Below are 15,393 nucleotides of genomic sequence, written 5' to 3' on the forward strand. Positions count from 1 at the left end.
GTATTGGGTTCTTTGAACTTGGCCTGACGAGTCTTGACGAAGTAGCCAATCAAGACAGCCTCTGATGATCGACTATACCGTATAGGGTAAGGATTATCAGGCAGCTATCGCAGAAAGGGAAAGCAAATAACAGTTAGTAGTAAAATCACCACTGACACGGGAATGCCCCTCCTTGAACCTCTTGAAGAGAGGTATAAATACACGATGTAGACAAGGAGAGGTCCCCTGTTAATTCATCTCTCACTACTTATCCACAACAAAGCGCGCACAGTGTCTGTATGTCCCTCCATATCCCTTCCACAGCAAAGCCCTCTAATGTCTTGCTCCAGATCCTATAAACACGCCATGGCCCCCCTTGTTCTCATAACCGGTGCTACCGGCCTCATTGGCTTCCGGGTGCTCTTGGAAGCACTTAGAAATGGATACAACGTGCGCTTCACGGCCCGCTCTTGCGAAAAAGCTGAGAAAGTCACATCCAACCCTGTCGTGCAAGCCCTCAGTCCTGGCGACCGACTTTCTCCCATCATCATGCCCGATACAACAGTAGACAGCGCCTTCGACGACGCCCTAGAAGACGTTACATACGTGATCCACGTGGGCTCCCCAGTCCCAGTCCCCGGATTCGACCCAGTCACACAAGTATGGGAGCCCACAACTAAAGGCGTTTCCAATCTTCTCTCGTCAGCAATAAAAGTCACAAGCATCAAGCGGATCATAATCACATCTTCAATTGTCGGAAACATGCCTCCAATCCCTGATCCATTCACCACAGTCACTGCCTCGTCAAGAGTCCATTTACTCGGTCCTCCTCCAACAAGCTTTTCCAATCTCTTCGAAGCATACGCTTTAGCCAAAATCACCGAAGCGAATGACACAGACGCATTCGTCGAAAAGAACAAACCCCATTTTAGCGTGGCACACATCATGCCCGGCTATGTCTTCGGACGGAACGAGTTGGCTCTTACTGCGGACGAGGTCCTTCATAATAATAGCTCAAACATGTACCTGATGACCTGTATAACGGGCAAAGAGGTTACATTTCCGTTGCACGGTGGCTATGTCCATATTGATGATTTGGCGGATGTTCATTTGAAGGTACTACGTCTTGAGCCCGGACCGGGCACTCCTAGAAATTTCGGTGCTTGTACCAACATTGATTACTCGGCTATCTTTGATTACATCGAGAAGGCCTTTCCCAAGGCTGTGGCGGATGGGACATTTAGGCGTGGAAATCTGCATACTTTGCCTATTTCGTATGATTCGAGTGAGACGGAGAAGGTGTTGGGCATAAAGTTCCGGCCGTTCGAGTATGCTGTCGTGGATGCCGCGAGACAGTATCTGGAGAAGCTGGGGAAGGAATTGGCATGATTTTTTCATATGCTCTCACTTTTGCACATAGCGGTAAGTTATCTTTCGCACTGTTTTGCTTCCACAACTTTGGGTATTGTGTCCATATGATGTATGTACCTTGCTAGAGACGTATTCGGCTCGTAATTTTAGTGTTATGGAATATTAACCTGCTTAAATTTAGCTAGGTACGTAACGAGCTTCTAGAAAAATAAATATGACTAAGTCGAACAGAGGGAACTGAGTGTGGAGCGAGCCATGGCAACCGTAGCTAGTAGGAATACCACCGAAGAAGATTGCCATGCCCATATACGTCTCTCCATACACATATCTCTAGAGTGTATTATAATCCTCAACAGTAGGAGGACTCTGCAATGAAATTACAAAAGCCATATAGCCCCAGTAATACTGCAAAGGTCATACCACACATATTCAGTCATGAAGATATTAGTCATATTAAGATCTATAACGCTCAAATGCGCTCCCAACCCGAAAAGTAAATGCAGCATCAAAGAAGTAAACATGCAAATCGCTCCTGAAAATGCCATCATACGGTCGTCCACTGCTGAACCCACGCATTAAACTTATCCACCTCCAACGAATCCGTAGCCCAAGAAGTAACGAGTCTAACAATAGCCCGCTCTCCATCCAACGGATCCCAAGTATAGAACCGGAACCGTTCCTCCAGCCGATTTACCAACGCCATTGGCAAAGTGACAAAGACCTGATTCGTATCTGTCGGCGCCGCCAGCAGATAACCCAGTTTCTCAAAGTTCGCCGAAATACGCTGCGCCATAGCATTGGCATGCGTCGCAAGATCAAAGAAGAGGTTGTCCCGGAACAGCTCTGCGAATTGCACGCCCATAACACGAGACTTGGCCAGCAAGGCTCCGTGTTGCTTTAGGTGGAAAATGAAGTCCTCCGCTAGATGGTTTCTTACGACGATCGCTTCTCCCAGTAGTGCGCCCATCTTCGTACCCCCGATCCAGAAGATGTCTAAGAGGTCGACCAGATCGCGGAGTGTGAGGTCGTTGGACGGCGCGCTGAGGGCGACTCCAATGCGGGCGCCGTCCATGAGTAGTAAGAGCTTCCACCGCTTGCAGACAGCAGAGAGTTCTTGGAGTTCGCGTTTAGTGTAGACTGTTCCCAGCTCGGTGGCGTTGGAGATATACACCAATCGGGGCTTAGCGCTGTGGGGGAAAAATTGGTTCTGACGGACTGCTCGGTCCAGATTCTCGGGGGTCATTTTGCCTCTTACCCCCGGCACGACGATGGTCTTGTGGCCGGTGGCTTCGATGGCACCGGCTTCTTTGCTCACGATGTGGCCCGTGTCTACTGTCAATACGGCCTCGTACGGCCGTAGACAGCTGGCGATGCAGATCAGGTTGGCGGAGGTGCCGCTGGGCACGAAGTGGATGGCTACCTCATCTTCGGTGGCTTGTAGTCGTGTCCGGATTAACCGGCGGGCCTCATTGCTGTATTCGTCATAGCCGTAGGAAACTTGTTGGGTGGAATTCGTGCGCAGAAGAGCTTCGAGTAATTGTGGGTGAGCTCCTTCGCTGTAATCATCAGTGAAGCTATATTGAGGTAGAACCTCGGTGTCGGGACAGGAGGCAGGCATTTCTTTTTTCTAGAACAACCACGGAATCTTAAAGTCAATTCCTATACAGCAGGGAGGTTTAAAAGCATCACAGATGATTGGGAATAAATCTATAGAAATGAAAATATCCCACGGTCGGGAATGAGTCAACCCTAACGATGGTTGATATTGATAGGGGAGTATCCACTCTATTCCCGACGTCGGGAATAACAAGAAGATTCCCGTTCTTATTATGTCACAAATGGAGACAGACTGGCGTTCTAGAATGGTCCACCTTTGGCACACAATCTATTCATGCTTTTGTTTTCCCCTTGCCGAATGGATTGCCGTCGATCGATTTGGTCATCTTTTCCATACTTTTCGCAGTATAATCCCGACGCATTGCCAACTCAGACGTCAGATGAGTACGTGCATATTCCAACGGCTGGGATTCTTATCTCATGGACCTAGTTGACATGAACAATCCCGTTGCATAGCTGCATTGCTCTCACCAAAACTGAAGGTGGTCTGTGGTCGAGACGGAGTCCCTCCGTGCTACCCGTTCAAGGTCAGATATGGGTTGATCAATGGCACCAGGGGCAATCGGAGTTAATTCGGCTCTCAAAAGCTGCTCCTGTATCACGTTGTCTCACTGCCAATGGCGTCACCAGCAATCTCCACCGCAAAATGTTGGAGTATAATGTCACACCGGTGTAGTCATGGACATGCTATTTGGGATGTCCCCATCACCGCGCAGCTGATCTCGGTGCACGAAACCCGAAACCCGACGTCAAAAGTCAGGCCCGGAATATTGGATCTTTGGGATGTAAGCTTTAGATAGACCATTGCCGTTGATACCCGGCAAAGGGGATATGGGGCACAGATCTGTGGGTCTCGATACCGACACAATGCATTGCTATCCTTCGCTATCCGGTTGGTCAGGTTCCGTGGATAAGAATTCTTCGAGAACCCCGATTTAAATGAGTCTGGGGGTAAGCCTGAGCCAAGACCTATTAAGTATATCTTATGGGCTTCAAGTATCCTCAAGATATAAATGGCGGTCTTTGTCCCTTCGCCATATGTTTCCGGGCTAGGATTGTTTTCATGAACTTGGCCCACTCCCTCAGCTCATTGACCAAAATAGGCTGCGAGGAAGATTATGCTATTCATCGACTAATCAATCACAGCACAGTCAGAAGAACTTCCCTGTGCACAATTAAGAAATCGTACAGTTAACAGATGTCTTACCTGATATATTGACCGATGTATACGAGAGCTTCCGTCAGCATACCACATCCAAAGTTAGACGCCAAATGCAAGACGAGGAAGGTCGCCTTGGAGATGCTAAGCTGAGTGGTATGGCATCAAGATACTACCCTCCATGGCTGGCTCAAGACATAAGTAAACTCGCCGACCGACAATCGCAAAAGTCCAGATATTTATTAGTGCGCTGGTCAATAAAATACTAATAGTCACTGTGCTCACAAACCCAAGGTCTTGTGGTTGAAATCCCATGTTGTAACTGTATGCACATCGTGCCCATCCTGGGCTGAGATGCACTGAACACCGTCCTATAAGCTATCTATGCTCAACTCACATCATGCAGTCTTAAGGTGGAAATTGGAGTCAATTACTAGTGTCGGAGAGGGGCGACTATTTTCCCCTCTCAGAGTGCACGTTGTCTTTCTCAACCTTCTCAAGTGTTCCGCAAATAAAGAATCACCAAAAGTCCAATCCATCACAATGGGAGACATCGCTACATCCCGAAACGTACACGGCCTTGTCTTCGGGGCCTCTGGGATTAACGGATGAGCCTTTATGAATGCTCTTGCCAGGGCTATCCCGATCCTAAGGCTTTTGATCATATCAACGGGCCAGGCCCAGACCCCGCAGCTTTCCTGCTTGAACATCAGAATGAATGGTTGGCGATGGAGCAGGAGTACAACCTACAGACAGGACATCTATTAGGTGATAACCTGAGCATTCCATATGTCCCTCACTTTCTCATTTCCCAATTCGACTTGATAGATGGCTGAATCTTACTAAGACACATCAGGCATGGTGAGATGCTAGGAAGGAAAGAGGCGTGCAAGGGACATATTATACTGCGTTAAATCGGTTCAGGAAGGCCCGAAGCATTCCATAGGTGATGGCCTTAGTAGAACCCTAGTGGTCGCCAGCCCATCGCTACAGGAGCCGCGAGAGTTACACAGGCAAGTTCTTGGGTTGTATCATTCATTAACGAAGTTGATGAATTTTTCCGTGGATCAATCACCAGGCCAAGGTTACAGGAATCGATATAAGAATTCCAGATTTTGCAGGTTGAGCGAATCATGATAGGACGATGCTCCCAGAACATCTGTAAAATCATCAGTAAAGTTAAACAATCCGTACCATTCACCAGGCGCCGTAATATCCCCATTCTCCAAGCTAGGGGAAGTTTGTAGGGCAGGTGCGAGTGTAGGGTCATTGTGAATGGAGTCCATGGCCTCAGTCGGGGTAGGCAGATCCTGAGCTTGATCGGCATGGGCACTTTTATTTGTAGTCTCAATATGGTTTACTGGTTGGCCTGCTGGTGCGACAATGTCTGTCAACCGGAGAGTACGCGCGGTGCTATCATCCAGGCATCGGAAGAAGAGATTCAGTACCCAGTTTTCTATATCCCATGTTTTCTGTAGCTCCTGGAGCCCAAGAAGGGAGAGTTTTGCGCGGTGTTCAGCCAACTTCCTAGCCGTGCCGGATGTTCGGCGACAGTGGATAGTATGGATACACAGGGTTGAGAATGTATGGGTGATGCTATTACATTAGCACGTGGCTGGCAATAGCACGTGAGAGCAAGTCAAGCTTACAGATGGGTAGGCCCATGTTGGACGAGGTTATGGGACAGCATGTCCTCAACAATCCTGGTACTCCTAGTGGCGGCATCCAGCGCAACCTGGCCTGCTTTATCCACGGGAGGATTGGAAGAATTAAGGAACAATGATCGGTATAAGAGAATGTACAAGTTACTGAAAAGTCAGAAAGCCTTCAGGAGAAAAACCACCAAGCAAGCGACATACTTATACGTCATGTGCAACAAACCAGTCAAAAACATAGCTCTCGGGGACGTTGCACTTTCTAGTTTCAGGGCTGCAGGTAAGCATGATTCCCATTCGCATAATGTTTGCTGTAACTTTGTGCGCGACGATTCATCGATATCGGACTGCATAGGAAGATATTGTGTCGAGACAATGGTTCGCACTGTCTTCTTAGCATGGGCGCCACAAAGACAGTGAAGGGAGCATACATATCCTCGCTAACTTAGCCATTTCCGCCGGATAGACTATATCTTCGTCTCTCTGTGCTCCAAACACATATGCATCATCCACTGCTTCGTCTTCACGGATATCGCTCGGCTCAAGCATTGCAACATCGCAGTCCTCGTCTCGTATCCGAGGCGGAAGACCCAAGGCTGCTGCACTCTGCTGGTCGCGTATCTTCCTTTATGTTAGAGTTGTCCAGAGAGAGTACAGCAGGTACACACATAAAGGGTCCACCATATTCGTTTCCATAATTTCTCTTCCCGCGCAGACGGGAATGGTAATTTGGACCTAGGATAGTCAGCAGCGCCATAATTCTCCATTGTTCTAAAACTAACATCATATGCATGCCACGCTTTTGAGCCAGGCTGATAGCGACCCCCAGCCAAAACCGCGTATCACGTTCCTCGGAAGGGCCTCCGCGCCAAGAGCTCAGCAAGAACAATGATTGCAGCTTTGTAGTTTTGTTCGACTCCCAGTCGGCATCATATATGGCCTTAGCCCGACTATAAAAGAGAAATTTAGCTCGATATCGAATAGAGAATTCTGTGCGCGCAAAATCTTCGTCAGTGCAAAGACTAACTCCAATGAAGAGCATCGACTGCAGCAGAAGGTGAGAAATATCGCCTCGGGCATATGACTGTTGGACCGCCAAGCGGTCCAGAATGGGAAAGCATGGGTGAAACCATGTGAAGTAGGCTCTCAGCAGTATCGCGCAAGTGTCTTTTGGGGGGTAGGAGAATGCACCGTCAGCATTCAGCTGCTCCTCTACCTTTCGCCTGTGTGCGCGAAGAGCTTCATCGCGTGTACTATTGGCGTCCAGCCTCTCTGGGATGGGATAGTGGAGGCGAGTATTTTGCATAGCGTTTGCCGGTCCCTTTTCGGGTGACCGCCGACCCTCATCAATCACACACGTCAGAGGGCTTGATTCTCCTAGAAACACGGTCTGATGAGAAACGCTTGTCACATCTCCTGGGGATATCCCAGAAGTTCCAAAGCTATTCCGACTATGCGTCACACTGCTGCCCCGCTGTCCCAGATGATGACGCTGATCAGGAGAATTCGATGCATCGATAGGCACAATCGAACTGTCACCTGGCTGGAAAATGCTATGATCTGCAGAAACAGTCGAATCTGAGATTATGGAATCTCCCTCGTGTGGAGTCCCCGACTGGCGTACAGCCTTCTTGCGAGGATACCTGTAACAACATATTGGCATGTCTACTTCCTCGGTACAAACATGGGTCCATTGTATGTGGATCAAGCTTACTTTCCTCGCTTGGAGACCCCCACTTCACAGGGAACATTCATAGACACGCAGTTATGACAAGGTCGTGTCTCGAGGACATTACAGCGGATACGGCGCCGATTGCAGTGAAGACACGCCTGTCGGGCACGCTTCCTGGTCGGATACCGACCCGAGTCGGCTTCAGGCGTCATTATATTATTATAGTACGATTTATAGTTGCGAGTTAAAGAATACACGACTGAAATGAGAAGAGCATAAGGGAGAGGAAACAACGAGGGAAGTAAATGAGGCAAGTCGGCTATATGTGTCTTGGCATTTGGCGGTCGGCGTAAATTCTACACGCCGACCGGCAATTATTGCAAGCCTTGTGCATTATAAATCCTCCCCCGCATCTTCGATCCCCAACTCGGCCAGGATCGCCGCGTTATGTTCTCCGACATCCGGAACTGCATCCATTCTAGCCGAGAATCTACCAGCATCCCCTTGCGTTAGTCCTGGTGGCAGCAAGGCCGGAACTGTGCCAGCCGGAGTGGAAACCTCAGTCCACCGGCCACGCGCTTTGAGCTGTGGATGTTCCCAAACACCCTGCATATCGTTGACCTTACCATTGGCGATGGCGGCCTCATCCAAGAGGGTGACCACTTTCTCCGCTGTCAACGATGAGAAAGCCTCGCAAATGATTTCCTTAAGCGCATCACGATTCTGCGATCGAAGGGAGTTGTTGACAAACCGTTCATCCGTCATCAAGTCTGGCAAAGACAGAACTTTCTCGCAGAAATTGACCCATTCACGTTCATTCTGGATCCCCAGCATGACAGACTTTCCATCTCCAGTTTCAAACGGCCCATACGGGTAGACTGCAGCGTGCGAGGCTCCCGTTGGTGTCGGTCTAGGTGCGTTCTGGTAGGTATAGTACAGCGGAAAGCTCATCCATTCGACCATACTCTCCAACATAGAGATATCGATGTTACACCCACGCTTCTCCGGGTCATTTCCCCTTTGGATGATAGCCGCCAAAATGTTAGAGTACGCGTAGCTTCCGGCAGAAATATCCGCGATGGAAATGCCGACTTTAGCAGGCTCTTGGGCGGTCCCTGTAACAGAGAGCATGCCTGCCTCGCTTTGTATAAGCAAGTCGTAGGCCTTCTTATCGCGATACGGACCATCTGGTCCGTATCCAGAGATATTGCACACAATCAGTGACGGATGCTTCGCCTTGAGCTCTTCATGGGACAGTCCTAGCCGTGCACTAGCTCCCGGAGCCAAGTTCTGAACTAGGACGTCTGCTTTACCCAGCAAGCGCATCAAGACCCCATGGTCGCGTGGCTTCTTGAGATCCAACGCGAGACTTTCCTTCGACCGATTTGTCCAGACGAAGTGCGATGCAAGACCATTGACCCGAGTGTCGTAATTACGTGCAAAGTCCCCGACACCAGGTCGCTCAATCTTGATGACGCGGGCCCCAAGATCTGCCAGCTGCCGCGTACAAAATGGAGCTGCAATGGCCTGTTCAAGGCTAACCACTGTAATACCAGAGAGGGGTCCTTTAGGTGAGGTCTGGGTTGAAACGCTGCGAGCGCCTGGTATCCGAGAATACAACGCCTGAGATAGCGGCCGCCAGGGAGCCATTCTGGGATAACTTATGAACAATTATCTTGACAGAAATATGTCTATGGACAAGACTTCGGTTTTAGATCAGTTCTTCAGTGGATACATCAATTTAATAGTGACCTACCTCGGCCTGATCGGCCGGTGGGATTTGGCGGTTATTCGACGGTTATATGCCATGCCGATGAGCGGGTTTATGCCGGGTACGTGGTTCGCGCCGCGAACACCGCTTATTTATAATTCCCAATCACATCTCGAGTGACTACTTCATCTGTAAATCCATTCGTCATGTCGCGACTTTGCGCTCAGAAAACATTATCCTCCAGAATCAGTCCAGCCGTTGGGAGACTGCTGCCACGCAGCCCGATAGCAACATGGACGACACCGCGGTCGAGGTTCTCCACCTCCGCTCGGCGGCCATTGATGGAATTGACGGGGTTCACCGAGGAGCAGTTAACCATTCGCGAAGCGATTTCGGCCATTTGTGCTAAGTTTCCAAACACATATTGGCAAGAGTGTGACCAAAATGAGCGCGATCCGAAGGACTTCCATGCCGCACTGGCTAAGGACGGGTGGTTAGGGATTGCGCTACCCGAAGAGCTCGGGGGAGCTGGGCTCGGTAAGTCCATGCTTTGAAGAAATCCAATATAGTGTCACAGTACTGACATATGCGTAGGTATCTCTGAAGCAACAATGATGATGCAGACCATCACGCAATCTGGTGCTGGAATGGCCGGGGCTCAATCCATCCATGCAAATGTGTATGCCACGCAACCTCTGGCAAAATTCGGTACCAACCAGCAACTCAAAGAGATTATCCCTAAGATCATCAATGGCACCTGGCGGACATGCTTTGGCGTGACAGAACCGAACACCGGTCTGGAGACGTTAAAGCTAAAGACCCTCGCCACTAAAAACCCAGAGAAGCAAACCTACTCAATCTCCGGCCAAAAGATCTGGATTACTTGTGCACAAGTTGCCTCAAAAATGATCCTCCTAGCACGAACAACGCCCCTGGAAGAAGTAAAAAAGTCGAGTCAAGGCCTGTCATTATTCTGTATTGACCTGGACCGGAATAAGTCCGGACTGGATATGCGCAAAATCAAGAAGATGGGAGGCCGTGCAGTCGACGCCAACGAAGTGTTCTTCGACAACTACGAGATCCCTGAAAGCACCCTGATCGGTCAAGAGAACGAGGGATTCAAGATCATTCTCCATGGCATGAATGCGGAGCGATGTCTTCTGGCGGGTGAGGCGTTGGGTCTCGGATACGCTGCCTTGGAACGCGCTGCACAGTACGCAAGCGACCGGGTAGTTTTCGGGAGGCCGATCGGACAAAACCAGGGAATCGCGCATCCACTAGCGGACGCGTATATGCAGTTAGAAGCTGCTAAGCTGGCGACATACCACGCGGCGCGCTTGTACGATGCCTCCAAAACGGATGATTCAATTCCGTTCCACTCTGTAGGCGTGGCGTGTAATAGCGCCAAATATCTTGCCGCGGAAGCAGCATTCAAGGCGTGCGAACGGGCAGTTCTCAGTCATGGAGGAATGGGCTATGCGATGGAGTATGATGTGGAGAGATATCTGCGGGAGTGTCTAGTGCCTCGGATTGCACCAGTAAGCCGGGAGATGATCTTGAACTACGTGAGCGAGAAGGTGCTTCAACTTCCGCGCAGTTACTAGAGTTTTAATATACCAGGGTTTACATTAAGCAGTTCAAACTTGCCAGTATCCAATAATCTATCTTAAGGGACATAATATGCTTTCAAGATTGACAAGGTGGTGTTGATAGTTGAGCTGAGCAGTGCTGTTTAGGGCAAATAATAGCACTCTTAATAATCTTACATCTTCTACACTCCTTACTTTCAACACTTTCAATATGAATTTCAAAGGCAAAATCAATTCATTATCTACATTAATCATTTCGTTAATTACACAGTACTCTTCCCCTTTTTCCGCTTCAACACTAACACGCCTACAAAACAAACCAAGCCAGCAGCATAAGCACACCCAGCAAACGCAATCAAGCCCCAGTACTCCCCATGACACCGATGAATAATTTCACCCGCGATAGGAACTCCCGTCAACGCCCTAAGCCAGTTAGCCGTGTATTTAAAAAGGAAAAGGAGGAGATATGAACTTACCCCACGCTTACAATCGTATAAACAGTAGTATAAAACCGTCCATATTGTTCCGTGGGACACAGTTCGCCAACACAAACCGGAACAAGACTAATATTACTCCCCGACCCAATACCAAACGTCACAGAAAATATAACCGTCGCAACCACGTTTCCATTCGCCGGCATCCAAACACCTAACACCGCAATGAGACAGAAGATATTGGTCAACGTCAACATTTCGAACCGGCCAATTCGATCGGCCAGAATACCCGGTAACCAGCGACCGGGGAATGAGCCGGCGTTGAGGAAGACTACCATCAGATACGCTAGACGGCTGGAGATCCCGTAAGTCAGGGAATACGAGGTGATGTATTCGAGGGGGATGAAGAAGCCCCATTCGATGAAGAAGGCGCCGAGGGTGGTGAGGGCTAGGGCTGGATCCTTTAGGATTCTAAGATCGGGGAGAAGGGAGGTGGCAGCAGATGACTTCGGCGGAAGACGAGCTTTGAGTAAGAGACATCCCGGAATTAGGAGAATAAGGGTAATAAGGGCGATCACTCTTGTTGCCCAAGCGAATCCGATGCGAGGGCCTAGGTACTCCAACACTAATGGGAAGATCACACCGCCGATGCTTCCACCAGACATGGCCAAACCAGTTGCGCCGCCTCGGCGAACACTGAAGAAGTGGCCGATTGTTGCAACAGGAACGATAAAGATGAATGACGTTCCGACTCCACCGATGATACCGATCACCACTAGGAAGTGCCAGTATTCTTGACAGAATCCTACCAGGACGAGGGTGAGGATGAGGAGGATCGAGCCGGTGAGCATAAGGAGACGGGGCCCTTTGGCGTCAAAGACTGGGCCAATCTGGATGCCACAGAAAAAGACGAGGAAGTTGTATATGCCAAAGATCCAGCTTATTTGGCTTTCACTAAGGTGGGATAGTTGGTGCGTTGAGATCCATGCCTGGTAGATGCCGATACTGTTCATCAAGCCCAGGCCGCCCATGATGGAGCTGAAGCTGCCCAGGACGACGAGGTTGGCCCGAAGCCCACCTTCTGGGTAGGACCAGGCGGGATGGGAGGGTACGAGCTCAAGTTGGTCCATTCAGTATGCAGTACAAAGTCTATGTGTAGGTCTAAAAGTAATAATGAGTCTATACAACAAGGAGAAAATAATAGTCCTTCGTACTCTGCCTAGCTTTATATGATGTCTTCCAACGAGACCCATGTCTACCTCAGGTAAATCTAGTCTCTAATGTTCTCTCTTTCCTTGCGACTAAGGCGCTTCCAGACCGTGGTTCTGATTCTCATTATCAAACCGCCGCATATGCCGCCATCAAGTTCCACGAGAGTATACGGTGCTTGGACCAATCATACCCTTGTTCAACAACTGTCTCTTCAGCATTTTCTTTCTATCCGATTCTTCATCGTGAAAATTTTCCCTGTCATATGCTGAGTACGAATCCACCGTATGAATCATAGTATAGGTACTCCGTCCAGCTTCGCCGAATGCCGATGGCCGACTCGGAGTACATCGGCCACTTCTCTTGGCACCATTTCGCAACGTCAAAGCAGCAGCGAAGTGCTTGAATGCAGATCCTGTTTGACGTGCTTAAGATTGAAGTTTATCTGTTGTTATGGAGTAGCAAGACTACTAAGTAGGGTGGCCATGCTACTGAGAAAGAATCAGTCATCGGTGTCACCCGGGAAATACGAGACAAGCAATAGAATAGCAACATATATAAATTTCGGTATGTATCACATATGTAGTCTTACCTACACAACTTTGGTCTTAATAGGATGAAGACCAACACATCAAACTGCAGACCAAATCTAGCATGCCCATCTGGTAGCCATCGGCCAAGCTTCGCCGAGCACAATGGCCATAGACACATGGACCCTGAGTACATCCTTGTCAATCGGATTGAGTTTGATCGACAGGGATCCACACTCTACATTATCGCACTTGACTTGCCCGCGGGTTGGGCATGAATGCTGTTTTGCTTCTCGGCTTAGGGTTCGTGGGCCGTGGCGAACGCGGGATACATGTGGTTTGCCGGCTGGCCGACGTCCAGCGGGCTAGATTTACGTGCAGACGGAGATAATCCGGAGCGGCCCTTTCCGAATCTCGGGACAGATAGTAGATTTAATGAGAAAAAAATTTTAAGAAAAAGTAGAATCTTGGAGATTCACCCTTGTATATATATAAGGCAGGACGAGCAATACGCAAAAAGAAATCAAACGAGGTCGTGCCCGGGATCGAACCGGGATTAGCGGAATCAGAATCCGCTGTGATAACCATTACACTACACAACCGCTGGTTATTGATTGCTACTTTTCATACTGAATCTATTGTACAAATTCATTGAAAATTAGAATCTCCAACCCTTATAGTGTCTATTGTTTTCATCGAGTATAAACTGACTGTTAGACTATCTAAGGGAAGGCGCTTTAACTATAGATTTATACCGCTTCAAGTACAAATATTTCTCCATTCCAATTACCTTATACAAAGTTACAAGCGTTGTAGGTTGGTGCGAATGCTCGGCTTCAATATTCTACTGGATATTCGTAGAACTGATATATATAAAGCATTGGGGATCCTTAATCTCCCGCCTGACGAAAATACTCCATCACGACTTAACACGCCTCTAATAATTTATTTGTATAGGTCAAATAAAATCCAATTTTATTTGCTATCAAAAGAATATTTTATATCTTGAAATGAGGCGTGCCATTGTGTCTAGCGTTCCTGTTTACGCATTCGTTCCGACTGTTTTTCCTTTCCCTTTTCCGCGAATGCTACGCGCCCCCTTCGATTTTCTCGACAAGAAAATTGCACGTAAACGGTTCTCACCGTCATCCTGACTGACGCCGTCTTCTTGTTTCTGATAACTCAATCTGATCCTGAAGATGGCTAGCCTGTATATTCCATCCGTCTTACGACCAGAGTTTACTTGGTCGCGGCCAATGCAAAGTGCAATTTCACAGAGCACCCCCCCCCAGTACCCCGGGTACCAAGCAAAACTGCTCGAATAGCCTGGGGCATCCTTCACAAGGAGCTATTTTACCTATCGCAATGGTATTGCTCCTGGTCCAATATTGCATTCGATGTCAATATCTTACAATTACCCTTCGGTCTCGTTCTGAAATGGACGGATCGAGCGAACCAGGAGGAAGCTGTTGCAATGCAGATGGCGAGAGCCGCTGGCATGCCTGTCCCGAAATTATTATGTTGCGGGGAGCATCCGAATGCTCCTTATAACCGGACTTTTTCCATTTTAATGACGAGGCTGCCCGGTGTGCCCCTCGAAAACTCAAGCTACCAGTTAGAAATAGATGCTGAGGGTCCATGGTTGGAGGAATTAAAGACATGCGTACATTCTATGCGTTCATGGTACCCACCTGACCAAAGTCCTATCTCTTCTCCAATTGGAACCTCTATACCAAGCTCACGGGTCCCTGATCACATCATGGGTCCTTTCACAAGTGAGAGGGAATTTCATGATCATCTCTTTAGTTCTGCTTCGAGCCATGCATTTGAATCGCATGCGGAATACGAGCAGACGTTGTTATGTGCCAAGAAGCTACAACAACGTTCACATCGGATTGTGTTTACCCATGGGGATTTCAAAGCCCATAATATCATCGTCGATGATGAAGGCCATTTATCTGGGATTTTGGATTGGGAATCCGCAGGCTGGTATCCTGAATACTGGGAGTTTACAACGGCAATGCGTTTTGGACGGGGCAGTTGGTGGTTTCAAGTTGCTTCTTGGATTGGAGGGGATCAGTACCTTGAGGAACTGGCCTCTGATGTCGCGTTGAACCTGTTGACGGTGGATTCCTATATAGCCTTCTAATTAGATGTGGATGGAGATGCCGGGACCAAGGTTCTTGACCATCTACCTAGAAAGTGTACGGGTCGACGGCGTGGAAAACCTATATACCTTGGTACCAGAACTAGAGAAATTTCTGAGTTAAGGTCATATGAGAATTGGAGACATACATGATTAGTGTCAGCACCATCAAAGCGATCAGTGGTACAAAGCTCAAGGAAAGAAGAAGTGGCAGACAATCAGACGGCAGATGCTATCAACGAAGAGTTTCACCGCCATCTGTAACGCATGAGAAGACGAAACGCGAGAGATTGATGCACAAACCAGCATACCATAAATGAA

At 48.6% G+C, this 15,393-nt stretch overlaps 5 protein-coding genes and 1 non-coding gene across 6 annotated transcripts; 2 read left to right on the forward strand and 4 right to left on the reverse strand.

Annotated features, from left to right (window-relative positions):
* Positions 1–315: 315 nt before the first annotated feature.
* AO090005000498 (SDR family oxidoreductase) lies at positions 316–1,368 on the forward strand (the record flags this gene model as incomplete). The annotated part of the gene is made up of 1 exon (XM_001817503.3): positions 316–1,368. One exon carries the CDS (start codon positions 316–318, stop codon positions 1,366–1,368), a length of 1,053 nt encoding a protein of 350 aa, XP_001817555.3.
* Positions 1,369–1,894: 526 nt separating this feature from the next.
* AO090005000497 (threonine aldolase family protein) lies at positions 1,895–2,968 on the reverse strand (the record flags this gene model as incomplete). The annotated part of the gene is made up of 1 exon (XM_001817502.3): positions 1,895–2,968. The coding sequence occupies one exon, from the start codon at positions 2,966–2,968 to the stop codon at positions 1,895–1,897; it is 1,074 nt and encodes a 357-aa protein (XP_001817554.1).
* Positions 2,969–7,846: 4,878 nt separating this feature from the next.
* Positions 7,847–9,103, reverse strand: AO090005000495 (CaiB/BaiF CoA transferase family protein; the record flags this gene model as incomplete). Its single annotated transcript, XM_001817501.1, has 1 exon — positions 7,847–9,103. One exon carries the CDS (start codon positions 9,101–9,103, stop codon positions 7,847–7,849), a length of 1,257 nt encoding a protein of 418 aa, XP_001817553.1.
* Positions 9,104–9,370: 267 nt separating this feature from the next.
* AO090005000494 (acyl-CoA dehydrogenase family protein) lies at positions 9,371–10,768 on the forward strand (the record flags this gene model as incomplete). Its single annotated transcript, XM_001817500.3, has 2 exons — positions 9,371–9,701; positions 9,759–10,768. 2 exons carry the CDS (start codon positions 9,371–9,373, stop codon positions 10,766–10,768), a joined length of 1,341 nt encoding a protein of 446 aa, XP_001817552.3.
* A 248-nt stretch (positions 10,769–11,016) lies between these two features.
* AO090005000493 (uncharacterized protein) lies at positions 11,017–12,317 on the reverse strand (the record flags this gene model as incomplete). Its single annotated transcript, XM_001817499.1, has 2 exons — positions 11,017–11,176; positions 11,230–12,317. 2 exons carry the CDS (start codon positions 12,315–12,317, stop codon positions 11,017–11,019), a joined length of 1,248 nt encoding a protein of 415 aa, XP_001817551.1.
* Positions 12,318–13,456: 1,139 nt separating this feature from the next.
* Positions 13,457–13,528, reverse strand: AO090005t00006. Its single transcript has one exon. It is a non-coding gene; the product is annotated as a tRNA-Gln (tRNA).
* Positions 13,529–15,393: the final 1,865 nt, after the last annotated feature.

Source organism: Aspergillus oryzae, chromosome 1 (assembly GCF_000184455.2).
Source record: "Aspergillus oryzae RIB40 DNA, chromosome 1".
NCBI classification, from domain to species: Eukaryota; Fungi; Ascomycota; class Eurotiomycetes; order Eurotiales; family Aspergillaceae; genus Aspergillus; species Aspergillus oryzae.